The following is a 17,566-nucleotide window of genomic DNA, read 5'->3' as shown; positions in this document are numbered from 1 at the left end:
TGAAGACCTTCCTTTCTAATACTCCTTTCCATCTATCACTCCAGAACCTTCTGATGTATTACTCTCGTCCTTCCTCCTAACACTTCTGAATTGCACAAATTCGCATATGCTGTTTTAGTCAGTAGAACGCCACAGGAGTTACAAGTCTTGCTTCATGTAACTGGACTCGTAATAAATCTAAGAAAAGCAAAGATAATGCATACAGACTGTGCACAAAGGGATAAAAATAACAGGATGCAAAAAGGATGGACGGGGTTGAATCTTTCAAGTATCTAGGAATAATGATATTCAGCACAAGTTCTTATGAGTTGGTATTTAGTGAAAGGATAAAAAAGGTCAATCTAGCATTAGCAGGTTGAATAAGATTGAAATTCTATATGAAACCCAACCTACTCGGATAAGAACTACGAGAAAAAGGCTAGAGATGAGGAGAGTTATGGAACATACAGTACCAGAAAGACACGAATGACAGAATTTCACAGAAGTCCTTTGCTTCGCAGTTGAAGGTGTGATGATGAAGATGACTGGATTGGAATATAAAATTTAGGGCAAAAGCCAAGTGCTGGGAACTATGAGGTCTCTCAGCATTGAAAATAATATTCCATCAACTGTTAGGAGAGGGTGGGAAGTAAGATGAAAGAAAATGTGAACAGAAGTATAATAATAGGAATGCAAATTGCAGCTAGGGGCCAAAGGTTTGCAGCAACGAACCTCAAGTGATGCCTACCATGTGAGGTGCACTGACTGCACTACTCCCTCTTACGGGGTGATGAAGATGATGATCTCTCTCTCCCATGTATACAGTGAACCCTCCGTATTCGCAGGGGATGTGTCCCACACCGGCGTCCCCCCTTGAATAGGTCAAATCCGCGAATGCTTAAAACCCCTCTAAAAACACTTAGAACTGCCCATTTTGATAGCTTAAACCAAGAAAACCCCTGTAATAATGCTAATACCTGAATATTTTAATAGTTTTATCACAAAAAGTGCATTTATTCATGAAAATTATATGAAAATACAGTAATTAGTGAATATTTCTCAGTGAAAAATACCGGGAATGGGCGAATTTTCCGTGAATGATGGCTAGATATGTTCCACAGAGAAACCCGCAAATGCGTGAGTCCGCGAACCATGAGAACGTGAATACGGGGGGTTTACTGTATATATATATATATATATATATATATATATATATACAGTTATAACTAAGATCTTCAGCCACTTCACAATTCTTTTTATTTTTTTCCTCTTATTTTGTTATTTTCACCGTAGCTGATGGCACCTCCTGACAGCCTTCCCATTTCTCCCTTGTACCATTCCTTGAGCAGCTGATCGCTGGTGAAAGACTGTTTTTCTGGTACCTGAGATTTGGTAAAGACACGCCGATACAAGCTCCGTCTACCAGATGGTTGCGAGAGAAGGAGACCACTTAACCCCCGCCCTGACTGGGGCAGATGAGAGCAGACAGAGGAGATGCTCTGCCTTCAACACTGTGACCTCACTTTGAGCAGACATCTGGCCACTCAGCTCTAACCTGTTTTCCACACCCTTACTTGTGGGGCCCTCAGCAGACTGTGTCTCAAAGGGAGTGTAACTTACATGAGCGCCATTGAATTTACTTAGGCAGGTGTCTGTGAACGGTGGCCTCCCACTCAGCGCAAACCAACCCTCTCGAACCAACATCTTTTCCTCACCTTAACATTCCCTTACATCCTTTTCCGTTCACGTTCCTCTGTGTACCCCTCCTCCTCGGGAGCACCATGTTGAATTATTTCTAGGTGTGTGATCTGTATCTGCGCATATCTTTTTCATCCTTAGGCCCTTGTTTGCTCGGACCTCACAATTTCATCATTTGCCTGACTCTCTCAAGAGATTATCGGTCAGGCCTAAATCACTGTCTGACCCAGCCAGCTAATTTTACTGAATACTGTGTGTGCTGAATAATAATTTTATTTAGTCATTCCATTGATTTGATTGTTGTTTAAATTTGTGAGTTAATTTGTCTCATGTTTCCCAGTTAATTGTAAATACACTGTTCTTTAACCTTGAGTGTTAATGCCACCCTTTTCCCCTTTATCTCCTTTCCCTTGATTATATTACAAATTGAGGTCCCTAATTAGCGCCTTGGATATTTAGGTTCAACTAAACTCGAGTAAATTTCATTTTACCCGATCTCATTTTATAACAAAATATATATATATATATATATATATATATATATATATATATATATATATATAGCTAAAGCATATTTAATGACTATCTTCATTGTAAACAACTGATTGTATGAAGATAATTAATCCTTTGATGCTCATTGCAATGAATGTCACATCGAAGTCTCTTGCTAATAACCCTCACTGCTGGTTTGCTTGCTTACTTCAGAACACCAAACGCAAAAGCAACATATTGCACAAACATCACTTACCTTCAAAAACTAATGGAGGGAGATTCAAAGAAATGTTAAAATACTAAGTTTCACGTATGGTCGAATGACAGTTAATGTGTTATTGCTAAGGAAAAGAAGGTAAATGTGTTAACTTACCGGTGCTTCGTCTAGTTGCAATATAAGTTCTTTGGCAGCGTAAATTGTGGGATGACCCCAAACTGTGGCTTCGTTCCAACTGCGGTTTAGGTCCCAACCCATCAGAGTACTCCTGCAAGAATTTGTCCTGTAAGTCACTGAATACCAAAAGCCGTCTCATGACAATCGAGGTCATCGGCTGCAAAAAAACAGCAGCAAAATTTTGTATAATTCAATATACTAAAAATCTTTTCTCATGAAGCAGCAGTCATACAATCTGCACATGTACATAACAACCCGTTCTTATTAAAACTGTAGTATCATTTATCAAAGATGATCAAGGTGAATTGCTAAAAACAAGAGAGAGAGAGAGAGAGAGAGAGAGAGAGAGAGAGAGAGAGAGAGAGAGAGAGAGAGAGAGAGAGAGAGAGAGAGAGAGAGTCGGAGGACAACTTAATATTAAGGCTACTCATTCATGTCCCTTTCACACTTTAAGATGGAGTCTACTGTACATATTGAGTGACAATCATACATCTTATTTATACACAATATCATTATTCACTGGCAGTTATACTAATGACTGCCAAGAGAGCCCACATCCGTGGACAATTAACTTATTTGGCTACTGTATCTTTAAGAACTAAAGCTTCTTTTTATCATAAAATTTGACCATGGAATATTTGAGAATAATCATTATCTTATTTTTGTCGTAACAGACATCATACCTGATCTTCCGTCCTAATGGATGTATTTCACGTGCTTCAATGAACAGTAAGTAAATATTCCTGTTTTCCAATGTGGCAGACATGGGTATTCACCAGACTCTCAACAAACACTTATTCCCAACGAATAAGCGTTGAAACGGTCAGTCAGTGGTGCTGAGCTAAATGCCATTTCCCAAGTGATCACGTCAGTCAGCCATTTCTCACCCAGCATCAGCCATACACTCAGTGCAACTGCATGCATACTAGACCAAATTAAACACCAGTACATCAAAGCACATTCCAACTAAAATTAATGTGCGTTGTATGGGTGCCACAATAGTTTTAAAAATAACCGAACACAAATAGAAAGTTTTATACAGTAACAATTCAGTCAGGCAAAATTAAAGCCAACGTAAAAACATTTCGTGTCAGAGACAATGGAACGTGGTAGGAAATTTATGCAATAGTAGCGCAACCAACTAGCTCAGAAACACCTTAAAATAATTCAGTATGAGGGTAATAAGAATATACTTTAAACTGTAATCAGCACTATATTGTATAAATGGAAACATTCTTACCTGTAATTACCTAAGTAAGTACCATCGGGATTAAGCATGGGAATAATCTTAAACACCACGTGATCCCTGAGTGTTGTAGCTTCGGTGCTGTTTCCAGTGAGAAACTCCATCATTCCTGTGGATGAGTTTAATTCGTATTAAAGCATTTATCACACCGCCTGATGTACTGCATTTAGAAAGTAGTTTATAAACAATGTACCACCTACACGGCATAATGAACATTTTACAGTCCTCGAGTATACAGTGTTCACTGTGTGCGTATCCCATTTTTTCCATCTATCCTAATCCTAACCATTCTAACTACTGTCTATCGGGAAATGACCTCTATTTAATTGAAACAGATCCATTCTTCTCCATTTGGTTAAGAGAGTTTCCTCTCTACTCACGCTTCTTTTCTATGACATTCTCTAACCCCGTTTCATTAACGGGTCAATTATCACACAATCATCACACGAATCTCCAGTCAAGTGACTACTCTTTCGCTCCTACGGGCGGCTCGACCCAGTCCACAAGCTTATGAAAGGTATCATGACTGCCGGAGGCAATATACAGGAACGGGAAACTCCCACAGCCATTCACAAACATGGCCATCTTCGCAGCTTCCCTCTGTACTGTGGCAGCATGAGGTTTCAACCAGCTATTGTAAACCCGGGTATCCTCCGGACCATTGCACTGGCCATACTACAGTAGCTCTCTCAGGCCTCATATTACCTAAGTGTATTGAACGTGTCACCTGCTTAAGTTTAAAGAAACGGACACTCAGTATCTGGATTCCGGCCAAAATTAGTTCCACATTAACACACACTGTATACTGAGTCGTGGGAGGTGGCATAAATATAGCCCCACTGTTAAAGTCTTAATGTATTCGAGACTGGAGTAAAATTTATGAGACTTCCGATTCACTCCCTCGGTGAGTGAGTAGTTTCTTCATTTATACGTATAATTATCAACAGTTACATAAATAACTGCAATGACATTTCCATAGTTGCAGGAATCAGAAGCTAATGGCTTGCAAAGATACTGTTTATCATTAGAAATAATGAAAACATCTGTAAAACTATTTGCCGAAAGGATTAACAAACATAAAGGAAATTTGGAAAGCCTGTTTGCTTCCATTTGTGTTCCGGAGATACTCGATCACAGAAGTAATTCAATGAATCATCTGGCTGTAAGACAGATCAACATAATTATTTCATGTATACTCTTTCTGCTTGGCAGCAATATAGTAATTGTTTATCTAAAAGGAGTGCCACAAGTTCCTCAATCTCATCCATCTCTTTTTTTTTTATTTAAATATTTAGTCCAGGTGACCGGAAAAACAAATCGATCAGTCTTACAAAGAATTTGAAATCTAGAACATAAAAACAATATGTAAAAGAATATCTTACGTGCAGAACAATTAACTAAATGACTTTTGACCCTGATGTGAAACTTGATTTCTGCAGGCTAGTCTACACCTCTCGTCTACAGATCCCTTTCAGTGACTATCTCCATCCAGGGTAATGGCTGCTCAGCGCATATTGCTGCATCATAGTTGAGAGCTGTAAGGTCTTCATGCCACACAGCTCGCAACCCTCATGTGTAATCAGATTACGATGACTTGCAAGAACGTCTGGCCTTCTTTGGAAATGTGGCTGCAATTTTATGTTCAAGTAAACATACACCAATCATTAATATACGCAGTGCATAATTAAGATTTACTGGTATTTTTTTGCGTAAATCTATTAATTTTTCACACATACGACTTGTTGAAGGATAGAAACTCATTTCTTATTTATCTACAGCATTGTCTTTTCCCGTGAATGCGTATGCACCTTTCATGGAGAGCTTTACTAAGGCACAGCGGGGCATTGAGACATCGCAAGTGACAACTTTTTCTTACGAGTTTTGCGAATAAGGATTCACCAATAAAGAAAGGGCTCCCCATAGACGTAGCGCTGTCCTTGACAAACTTTCACGTCATCCATGCTAAACAATTATTAGAAGTCAAAAATGCTGATTAAGATTTGCTCCTTCTCATTTTTGGCTCGAGTCAAAAGTATAGTTCCCATTAAGGGCCAAGAGACGGATTCTCTTGTACCTGGAAAGACCATTAAGCGAGCTCAAGTGTTGAGAATCTAATCGCATACTCAATCTTCCAAACTGTTTGTATGCTAAATCCCCTAGGAACATAATCCAGCAGTAATTCTAAAGAATATATTGGTAGCACGTGACTTACAGGCTTGAGTAACAATCTTTTCATGCTAATCGAGGGATGCCTGGACTCGCAGGTGGGTCTAAAGCTATTCTAATCTCTTAGTTCTCGTCATTACTTGATCTAATTAGCTTCTGAAACTTGAATAAAGAACATGCTACGTATGGACGCTTGCGTATTCTATTGTTTTAAAAGCTAATTACCTTTTGTGCATTAAAACACTGAAATATTTATGAAATTACTAGGAGATTTTCTTATCTTTTTTGTATTTCACTCCAATGTTCATAAATTAGTAGGACTTCGGTGCTCTGTTTTCGTTTTATTTTTTTTTTATACCTGGAACACTATTTTGTGTTCCAATCACGGTCTGAAACACTTCACACATACTAGACTCCTCAATTGCTTTTAGCTGTAATTAGCAAGGCAATCACTCTCTCTCTCTTCCGACCGAACAAATGTCCACCTACAAGTTGGGACATAAGCAAAGAATGTTTATCAACTTTCTATCTAGAGCTTGTTTTCATCATCCAATTTACCCAAGGTAGCACTTGTGTTTTACGCTACTCATTACCATCTTCAGCGTAAGGGAAAGATTGTTTTAGGTGATAAAATTTCCGAACACATGCACACTCGAGAAACTGTTATAAATAACAGTAAGGGAAAGGCCACTATTTGTGAAATGGCGGGTATAATATTTAGTTAGGATTTTGTAAATTGCTCACCTTAGTTAGCTCAATAAAAACAAATCTACAACGTACACGGACCATAAAGTCGTCACGGACAATCTTTTAAAAAAGTGTTTGGAAAGTTGGCGAATTCATTCTTAAGAAAGGAACCACTTCTGTGATACCAACGTGGGTTGTTGAAAAAAGGTTTACTAATAAATGGCCTCTTGCACTCCACAAAGATAAGATTATAAAACACAACTGAAACACGGTTTGATTAAAAGATCCAGCAAAGTAACGGACATTTTATTTCTTAAGACTAATTCCAGTGGACAGAAAATTAGTTAAGCAAAAGGAAAATTGAGAATAAAAAGAAAGCAGCACCGGTCTTTGTATCGTCTTTGCGTTGTCCAAATGTTTCATAAGCTGATTTTTCCCTGGAGGTCATTTTCCTAAAACAATGATAACTTTGTGACAGAAGTGTTCTGTGACACACGAGGCATTTCCTATATGGGTCAAATTTCATACAATCATTCGTTCATTTATTCATGTCATTTTCCTAAAGAATATCCCCTGTTTTATCCATTGACATACTAATCAATATATTATGATTAACGGCTGTTCAGTCATTTACAGCTAAAATGTTTCCGACCGTAGGAGAAAACTAATGAAATAGCCTTTCCATTTGTGGAACCAAAACTTCTGACCATATGTTTATCAAAACGTTGGAATTCGCCAGATTACCTCTATGAATGTAACTGATCACCGCACATTGTGCTTTTCCCTTATCGGTGTAATAATGCATCTTCCATTGCGTACTATATATATCAAGTTCTAATCACGAGTTTTATAATATACACGCATGGAACCTTATTCATCGCCATAATATATACAATACCTCCTTATCTTCTACCGTTGTACGAAGATACTAAACTGTTCAGTTACTTTTATAATCCACAACCCACAAGCTCTTAAGCACTTTAGTCTTCCATGGAAGACTAAAGATAGCCATAAACCTCTACTTTTAAGATTCTTGCTACGCTATCCAAACAGTAAAATCTTTAAATCACATGAAATCCTAAAAAAGTCCGGACGTTAGTTTCCTGTTCTATATGAAACAGAATACGCCACTCGTTTGTTAACGATAATTTCAAGATATTATCCGTTTCACGAAAGGCTGTACTTACCTTGCTTACTAAGATAAGCAAAACGCTCAAATAAAAAGAAAAACTTCAACACAAAGGTCACGACATCATTCATTCTTTGACTGCTGAATCGTGGATGATTCCCCTGTGCCAAAAGACAAAAAAAAAAAAAAAAAAAAAAAAAAAAATCCACAGCATTAGCTGCTTCTTCACATCAATCTTACACTCTCACGCTTCCTTACTATTAAGGACCTTCCTTTCCAATAACCTTTCACTTCCTTTATTCAGAACTTTTCATCTTCTCTTTCCTCTTGGCATTTCTGAACTGTGTACTCTTTCCACCAGCCTATCGTCCTCCATTCTCTCTACTTAAGTGAACCATCCTTTTACCTTAGGTAACCTTACCACCTCTACGTATCCCAACAATTCTTACCCTTTCATTCTTTCTCATGAGATACATACTGTTCACTAACATTCATCTTCCACATTTCACTTATATAAAGGAGTTCTGACTCTACAAACCCTTCATACATTCCTACTACGCTTCCATTGACACACCAAGTCTTTTTTTTTAATATTTTTTTCAGACTCAGTTATCTTCCTTTCTTTACATTTTCTGTAAGTCACCTCCTCTCTCAACTTACCATCATTTGTTAAAAGTTACCCCCAAGTACCAGTGGTAGAGAATCAACTTTTTTCATGATAAAAGTCCTTTCTTCATCTTCCTGGTTTCAGTTTACTCTCATAACCTTATTTTGGCTCACATTTATCCTAAAGTCTCTCCTCTTGCAAACACAAACTAGTTTTTCAAAGTTCTGCTAGCAGTCTACAAAACTTTTCATCTATGTCTAACTTCCTTTCTCTAACTCCTCATATTATTCATCCACAAAGATCTTTAACAGCCATACGAGGCAATTCACACCCTTCCTTCAAACCAACATGACGTACTAATACACTCTCTTAACCGCTCTAAATAACTTACTTTTACTCTATACATCTTCAGCATCCTCTATATTGCCTTTCTGCCTACTACGCCACTGATTTTTATGTTATTAAATATGAATATTTCATAACATGCACTAAATCCATAAACGCTGTTCGTCTAAACCCAAACTCTTCTTCCCATATCAATCATTCTATCCATTTCTTACTCTCTGGATAATAATGCTACCTTCCACTTTTCCCGGTATACAGTACTAAATAATGATTTATCATTATAGTTCTTACAGACTTCTTTGCCACCTTCACCATTATAATGGAAAAATTACCATTCTCAATTTCCTTTTGGACTTTTAACTCATCCAAACATAGATTAAATAATCTGGTTACCTCAGTCACACTGCCACAAAGCATTTTATTTGTAATCCCACGATCCTCTGATGCCTTTTCACAGCTATCACTTCAACAGATATTTTCAAACTTACTCTAATTCTGTGAACTCTGGGATTATTTAGGGTTGCCCTTCTTCTATCCTTCACATTCAACAAATTTTCAACATACTCATTCTATCAAACCAGGGCTGCATTTCTTCACACATGATCTTTCCATCTGCATCGTTTCCTCAGAAATCCATTTATTCATTAACGTTTCCCTCAGCAAAAGTATTTCCTTTTCCTTTCCTCTCAAAAATTCTTGCTCACTTCGCCCCCCCCTCCCCCCCCCTCGCCTGGACTTATCATTTACCCTCTTTTCCTCGTTCACTATCTTCTTGACCAGATTACCCAGTCCATTTTCCTGTCTTCCTATGTATGAACATTGCTCCACCATATATATGTTAAATCTGAATATATATACACACACACATATATATCTATCAATATAAATATACAGCATATATAAATGTGAGTGTGTACATATATATATATATATATATATATATATATATATATATATATATATATATATATATATATATATATAATCAACACGTGTCACGTCTTGGAACAGAAATAAATTTCCGACTCACATCAGGACCGAACCCAGCTCTTTCAGTTGAAAGGCAAGGGCGCTGCCCACTAGGCCATACAAGTCATAAAAGAAGTTGGAACCTGAGGGCAACTGCACCCAAGGAATTACCTGGGCAAGCTAACTGCTTGCATACCAGCATGTTTTCCCCAACTTCCTGACTCAGCAATGACCCAACTGACAGCATTTCATTCGAATTATCCCTTCTGAGTGAATAAGAAAGAAATAATCAACACACAATCATGTGTGGAACAGAAATAGATTTCTGACTCGCATCAGGATCGAACCCAGCTCTTTCAATTGAAAGGCAAGGGCGCTGCCCACTAGGCCATACAAGTCATATAAGTAGTTGGAACCTGAGGGCAACTGCACCCAAGGAATTACCTGGGCAAACTAACTGCTTGCATACCAGCATGTTTTCCCCAACTTCCCTAGTGGGCAGTGCCCTTACCTTTCAATTGAAAGAGCTGGGTTCGATCCTGATGTGTCAGAAATTTATTTCTGTTCTACACGTAATTGTGTGTTGATTATTTCTATGTTATTCACTCAGAAGGGATAATTCGAATGAAATGCTGTCAATTGGGTCATTGCTGATTCGGGAAGTTGGGGAAAACACACTGGTATGCAAGCATTTAGCTTGCCCAGGTAATTCCTTGGGTGCAGTTGCCCTCAGGTTCCAACTTCTTTTATGACTTGTATGGCCTAGTGGGCAAGTGCAAGTACCCTTGCCTTTCAATTGAAACACCTGGGTTCGATCCTGACGTGAGTCAGAAATTTATATTTATATATATATATATATATATATATATATATATATATATATATATATATATATATATGTATACATATACAGACACACACACACATATATATATATATATATATATATATATATATATATATATATATATATATATATATATATATATATATATATATATATATATATATATATATATATATATATATATATATATATATATATATATATATATATATATACTATATAATGTCAAGGGGATACTTGCTTGATTCTGGGAGGCAACAGATGAATGCAGGGAGTTCCTTAAATTGTCAAGAAATCTAATGTATTTATTACACATCTGACTCAGAATTAGGACAACTTCGTAGACAAGCAAGGGAAAATCTGTGGCTTAGGGCTTTCTTCATGTAAGGGGAAATTATGTAAACTCAAGGGTTCTCTTAACCAATTATATTTACATAACAATCACAGATCAGAAGAATGATGATTTACTGGGCAGGTAATAAGGGCCAGCTAAATGAATGAATCCTATACAGGATATATATTCTATGCCAATGATGTCTTCATAACATGAAACATCACAGGGGGGTTAGAAGAGGACTACACATGGATAGAGCAGAGTGATTCCACAGTCTGCAATATATGCAAGACGATTGCTTGCAAGAATAATAAGACGCTCAGAGGGAACTGAGGGAATGCGCAGATGGTGCCAAATAACTCAGTTCAACACTAAATGCGTAATTACGTTAACACTGAAATGCTCCAGCACAAATTACTGAAGGTGATCACACAGTGGAAAATAAATGAAAATCAGACAGAAAAATAACAGGAATTGTGACTAAGAAATCTTATTCTGGTACATTATCTTCGTCAAGATGACGGTGTCCTCGTTCAATAGGGCACTGGCGATGGAGGAGGGAATTAAAATGCCACAACAAAAATATACTGGTTTGAACCTCGGGGTCGAACACGTGGAAAGCTTGAGGGTCAGGCAAGGTTAAGGACGTCTGTCCTTGGTGGTGTTCTGCACGCTTCTCCCTCGATTGCCATTGCATTGTCTATAAATAACCTCGGAGATTATGCATCGCGTCCAACATAGGTGGCACAAAGGTCAATCTTTATCACACTTTCTATATAGCAAACATGGCATCAGTTAACCTCGTGGAGGATATTTTAACATGGTGGGTTGCCAACTTTCTCTTTTGTGACTCCTCCCTTGCCCGCTGTCTGACCCCGAGAAGGTAAGATGGTCACCTGGAAGCAAGGCCTTAGGAAGTCATTTGAACAGAGAGAAGGGTTAAACGTAACCATTTTGGGGAATGAAGGAGAGAGTTTATGAAGGGTCGAGTGGAAACCCACAGTTCTAGTAATTAAAACAATTGAAATGAATTTTATTTCTTTCTCAGTTACGTTACTGATGTAAAAATGGGTGAGATGGCTTGGAAAGAGGTTCCATCCATCGCACCTCCCCAACCAAGATAGCAATCACACCCTAGATCAGGTGAGAATGATTACCAGCAAGCAAACTCAATTAAAGACTTTACTTTACTTCTCTCTCATTTACCTTTGGTACCTTATAATTTAACTTAAACTTCTGCGAAGCAATTAATTTCAGGAAGCAAAACAACCATGTGACACTTACACTAACGCAGAATAAATTCCTGCTGTTAGAAATGACATATTCTTATTATTAAATTCCTATTACATTACGGTAGCATTAATCAGAATATTTTCACAACTTAATGGTATAGTTAAAACAATGAACTAATACTAGGTTAATTCTAGAGATACTTCATGCACTCTTAATAACAATCAATTACGAAATTTGCACACATGCAGTTAGTCTGCCTTGAAGAGGCATTACAGTAAGGTAAACATGGACTTGGTTTGGTGGTTCCACGATACTTGAGCAACAGCTCAGTGCCATTCGGGCACTATAAACACAAGGTCGCCAGTCTGAGACTCGAGATTTACTACAAGAGATTTACAAAGAGAATAGGTGACAGATTCACAGTAATCAATGATTGTTAATACAGGATGATGACTAAATATGCTGAAATTACATTCCTTAGCCTATGAAAAACAGCTAGGTTCATTCTAGCCCAAAAAGGCCACAAAGGTAGCTAGAGGGCGTGACTCCTCCGGCAGGATCATTTGCCAGCATCTAGGATAATGGCACTGTGCCAAGTTGGTACTCATATAATAATAACTAATGGGGATGGCATATCGTATTTTAAATGCATCATGCTGCAGTAGGCATGAAAGGGAAGTCATAGGACTTATACAGTTGGCATATCTGTCAATGGCACTCTGCACTGGCAGAGGAGGTTAAAGTAAAATGGGGCGTTGGTAAGGCACAAAATAAAAGTGAGTAATAATCAAAAGTAAGAAAGGGAAATGTTAAAGGGAAAGAATAAGGGATAGAGTCATAAGGGAAATAAATAGGTGAAGGACCCTGGCATCCTCTTCTGGATAGGGGTGACAAGGCCTTCGTATGGTAACAGGATGGCACTGTGCCAGGAGAGCTCGGGGCCCTCTTTAAGCTACCTGGAATTATCCACACCCGTAGTATTTTTTCCATGGACCTCTCTTACTTTGATGGTTTGTCTCGGTTGGGGAATCTGTGGAACCAAGCCCATGGGTATTTGAATGCCACCAGTGTTGGCTTCTTTGACAGCTGACACAGGGGTCCTTTTTACAAGCTCTACCAAGATCCGTTGCAGTTCCTTGAGTTCATCAGCCATTTGAGACATAGCAGAATCCTTACTGACTGTTGTGTCTGTGGCAGACTGAGACAGAGCAGAAGGAGTCGTGGGAGCGTGAGAGGCTCGCAGGTAAGATTGACCAGCTCAGGCATGGGTTGTGAGGCCGCACCTTTGGGTGAGTTTCCGCTGTGGCCAGAAGGGTCCTTCTCTCTTACTGGCATTGGTAGCGTAGCCAAGCCAGGAGAAGAAAGAGGGGCCGGACTGGGATCTCTGGAAAGGAGATCGGGGATGTGCTCTGGCACTGGCACTAAGGCAGGGTCAGGCAATAATATTTGATTTGGAATTTGCTCGTCGTTCAGGATGGACAGAGCTTGGCATTGCTCAGTGCACACAGGTGACACTGGCAGAGATTATGAATCAAGTGTGGGATCTCCTGTAGGGGGATCTATTTGGGGCCCCTGGCACTGGCACTGGGGCATGGCCGGGCACCAGAATGGGATTGGGAATTGATCTTGAGAGGGGGCCACTGCACATTGCACTCAGGTGGCACTGGCAGTGGAACGAATGCAGGTGTTTGAGGCTTACTCATGCCTAATGAATGATTTTGGGGATTTGGACCCCTGGATTGCTGTAACTTAGATGGGGATTGGAAGTCCTGTCCCAGGAGGAGGTCATAACCTCCAGGAATGTATCTGGTGACTGCAAGATCGCAGATTTCAGATCTATGAGGTCTCATGATCCTCAACCTGACAGTAGGAAGTATCATCTTAAAGTGATTGATACCTTCAATCATGACGAGGTTATGTCTGTTAATGGTAGCTCCACAGGGAACTTTGTCTTCCCTTATGAGGGACATTTGTGTGCCAGAATCATCAAATGCCTTGACCTGGCTGGTGGAGCACCTACCTCGGGGAAGTGCCACATAAATGGGACCCTGGGCTGGAGAACCTAAGGATGCTGGGTCGGTGACTACCAAGGCAAGGGCAGGCGTACTTGATTTATTATTATTAGGACATTTTGCCCATTGGGCAGAGTGCCCATAGACTTTGCAAGCGGGTCAATAAGTCCGGCTATAATCTTTACCTGGCACGTTCCCATTGGAGGGAGCAAGCCTTTTACCCTTCATCCACGACCCAGGTGTGGCTCGTTGGGGTATTGTCCCATTTGAGGACATAGAGGGGTTTTCTGGCTGATTCTCAACCTTTAAGCGGCACTGTTCAGTGGGATGGCCTGTTCTCTTACAATACGGATTACTTATGGGGGCGCCCATTCTTGTGAGGTTGCTGGGAGTTGGTTGAGGCAGGTGAGGAGGGATATAATTTTCGTCTATGGGAACTAAGACGGGCATGATGCGTATCCCATAAGCCAGCCCAACGGCGGCACTCGACCACTGTCTTGGGCGGCTTGTCGCATAGATGAGTGGTGAGAACTGGCGGGGCATAAAATAAGAAGTCCTCGAACTGGAAGAGTTCGAGGACATCCTCCACACTAGTGGCTTTCAGAGATTCTAGCCAACATTTTAGGGCCCGTATCTTTTTGAGGATCCACTCAGACCAGGTTTGGCCTGATTCCTTGGGCTTATTTCTCCACCTTTTCCTCCAATGGTCAGGAGTGACTTCAAAAGCGTTTGTGATAGCTTGGCGGACAAGGGCAAGATTTCTTTGATCCTCATTGGGGAGAGCATTGAATGCAATGGCACCCTTCCCTTTAAGGTGCTTTCCCAGGATCAGAGACACTTCTTTGGCAGAGGGCTGATAGGTTGTCAGAACCTTTTCAATATGGTCGAGCCAGGATTCAGGCTCGACTTCGTCCCATTTTCTTATGAGGGTGCTCACACTGCTGAGGGTTGAGTGAGGAGAGGGTGTTGGTGTGTTGCACCTGTCGTGAGCTGCCATTGCAAGCAGATGTGCTCTTTCTTTCTCCCTCTCCTGCCTTTCTGCTTCTTCTCATTTCTCCTTGGCCATTCTTTCCTTCTCCTTCTCCTGCCTTTCTGCCTCTTCTCATTTCTCCTGGGCTCTTCTTTCTTTCTCCTTCTCCTGCCTTTCTGCCTCTTCTTGTCTCTCCTGGGCTATTCTTTCTTTTTCCTTCTCCTGTCTTTCTGCCTCTTCTCATTTCTCCTGGGCTATTCTTTCTTTCACCTTCTCCTATGTTTCCGCCTCTTCTCGTTTCTCCTGGGCCTTTCTTTCTTTCTCCGTCTCCTGTCTTTCTGCCTCTCTTTCCGCCTTGGCATCGTCTACTCTCTCTTGGACCCAATCCCTCAGGGATTGTCCTGATAGTCCTTTCCAGCGGACATGTGGAACTTGAAGTCCTCATTTTGCTGGGCTTTGGATGTCGCAGACATTTTAAGATAATGCTTAGACAGGCACGACCCGTTAGAAAATCAATATGCCTGTCAATTACCTAACAATGATTGCAGTCACTTTTCGCACCTAGCACAAACCTAAACAAAATATTTTGACATGTACCTACGCTGTGGAACTGGCTCTTCTCATGTGCTTAAAATGGAGGGGGTATGATATCAGGCTTGTCTCTAATTATGCAGACCAGCTAGCAGTTGCTATTCTACTGATAATTGCAAAGCAATTGCATACTCGGCAAGGTGCGCCAGTTGCTATGAATGTCAAGGGGATGAACGCAGGGAGTTCCTTACATTATCAAGAAATCTACTGTATTGTATTTATTACACATCTGACTCAATATTAGGAACTTTGTAGACAAGCAAGGGAAAATCTGTGGCTTAGGGCCTTCTTCATGTGAGGGAAAATTACATAAACTCAAGGGTTCTCTTAACCAATTATATTTACATAACAAACAGAGATCAGAAGAATGATGAATTCCTGGGCAAGTAATAATAAGGGCCTGCTAAATGAATGAATCCTACACAGGATAAATATTCTACGCCGATGATGTCTTCATAACATGAAACATCACAGTGGGGGGTAGAAGGGAGACTGCACATGGATAGAGCAGAGTGATTCCACAGTCGGGGCCTATCTGCAATATATGCAAGATGATTACTTGCAAGAATAATAAGGTGCTCAAAGGGAACTGAGGGAATGCACAGATGGTGCCAAATAACTCAGTTCAACACTAAATGCATAATTAACACTGAAATGCTCCAACACAAATTACTGAAGGTGATCACACAATGGAAAATAAATGAAAATCAGACAGAGAAATAACAAGAATTGTGACTGACTAAGAAACCTAATTCTGGTACATTATCTTCGTCAAGATGACGGTGTCCTCGTTCAATAGGGCGCTGGTGATGGAGGAGGGAATTAGAATGCCACTACAAAAGTATACTGGTCTGAACCTCGGGGTCGAACATGTGGAAAGTTCGAGGGTCAGGCGAGGTTAGGACGTCTGTCCTTGGTGGTGTTCTGCACACTTCACTCCCGATTGGCATTGCATCGTCTATAAATAACCTCAGAGATTATGCATCGCATCCAACATAGGTGATGCAAAGGTCAACCTTTGTCATGTTTTCTATATAGATTACATGGCACCAGTTAACATTGTGGAAGGTTTTTTAACATGGCGGGGCGTCAATTTTCTCTTTTGTGGCTCCTTCCTTGCCCGTTTTCTGATGCTGAGAAGGTACGACCGTCACCTGGAAACAAGGCCTTAGGCAGTCATTTGAACAGAGAGAAGGGTTAAACGTAACCATTTTGGGGAATGAAGGAGAGAGTTTATGAAGGGTCGAGTGGAAACCCACAGTTCTAGTAATTAAAACAATTGAAATGAATTTTATTTCTTTCTCAGTTATGTTACAGATGTAAAAACCAGTGAGGTAGCTTGAAAAGAGGTTCCATCCGTCCCAATATATATATCATTACCTGATGGCGGGGTATGACATATATAAAAGGCAGGACAGTTAATGTGGATTAACTCCATATGCAGAAAATGTTTCCAATATACGCCACTTCATGCAAATGAACAATGCTCTTCCTAACCCCGTTAAACCCCATTGCAAGCTGAATAACCTCTCATGCACCTTGGATATTCAGAATCTTCCCTTCCCATACCTTTTCTATTCTATCTATGTAGCAGTCTTTAGGTCTTCCTCTTCTCCTTTCTTCAAACTTTTCTGGACTATGTATTTTCAATTAACCCATTTCCCTCCAGTATCACCAAACTATCTCAAAATGTTTTCAGCCAACCTTTCACTCATGCTGCTCTTTTTTCTGTTTTGTGAACTGATCTACATTTTTCAGCTTTCCAGTTCTTACTGTGTCACCTATAATAAACAAACAATAATTCTTAGCATCTTAAATTCCATCTTTTATTTTATTGACATTTAACATCCATACTTCACATTCATAA

General features: G+C 39.8%; 1 protein-coding gene across 3 annotated transcripts in view; it reads right to left on the bottom strand.

The window, feature by feature from the left end:
* LOC136837305 (cytosolic carboxypeptidase-like protein 5) overlaps positions 1-17,566 on the bottom strand; it is a 513,303-nt gene that overhangs the window by 270,587 nt on the left and 225,150 nt on the right. For all 3 annotated transcript variants that reach the window (XM_067102045.1, XM_067102047.1, XM_067102046.1), the window contains exons 7-8: positions 3,804-3,918; positions 2,543-2,654 (exon numbers count right to left, since the gene is read on the bottom strand). In XM_067102045.1, the coding sequence (XP_066958146.1) occupies positions 2,543-2,654; positions 3,804-3,918 (227 nt within the window). The remainder of the gene's footprint in view (positions 1-2,542; positions 2,655-3,803; positions 3,919-17,566) is intronic.

Source organism: Macrobrachium rosenbergii, chromosome 58 (assembly GCF_040412425.1).
Source record: "Macrobrachium rosenbergii isolate ZJJX-2024 chromosome 58, ASM4041242v1, whole genome shotgun sequence".
Classification (NCBI taxonomy): Eukaryota; Metazoa; Arthropoda; class Malacostraca; order Decapoda; family Palaemonidae; genus Macrobrachium; species Macrobrachium rosenbergii.
This window is presented reverse-complemented; position numbering and strand designations above follow the sequence as displayed.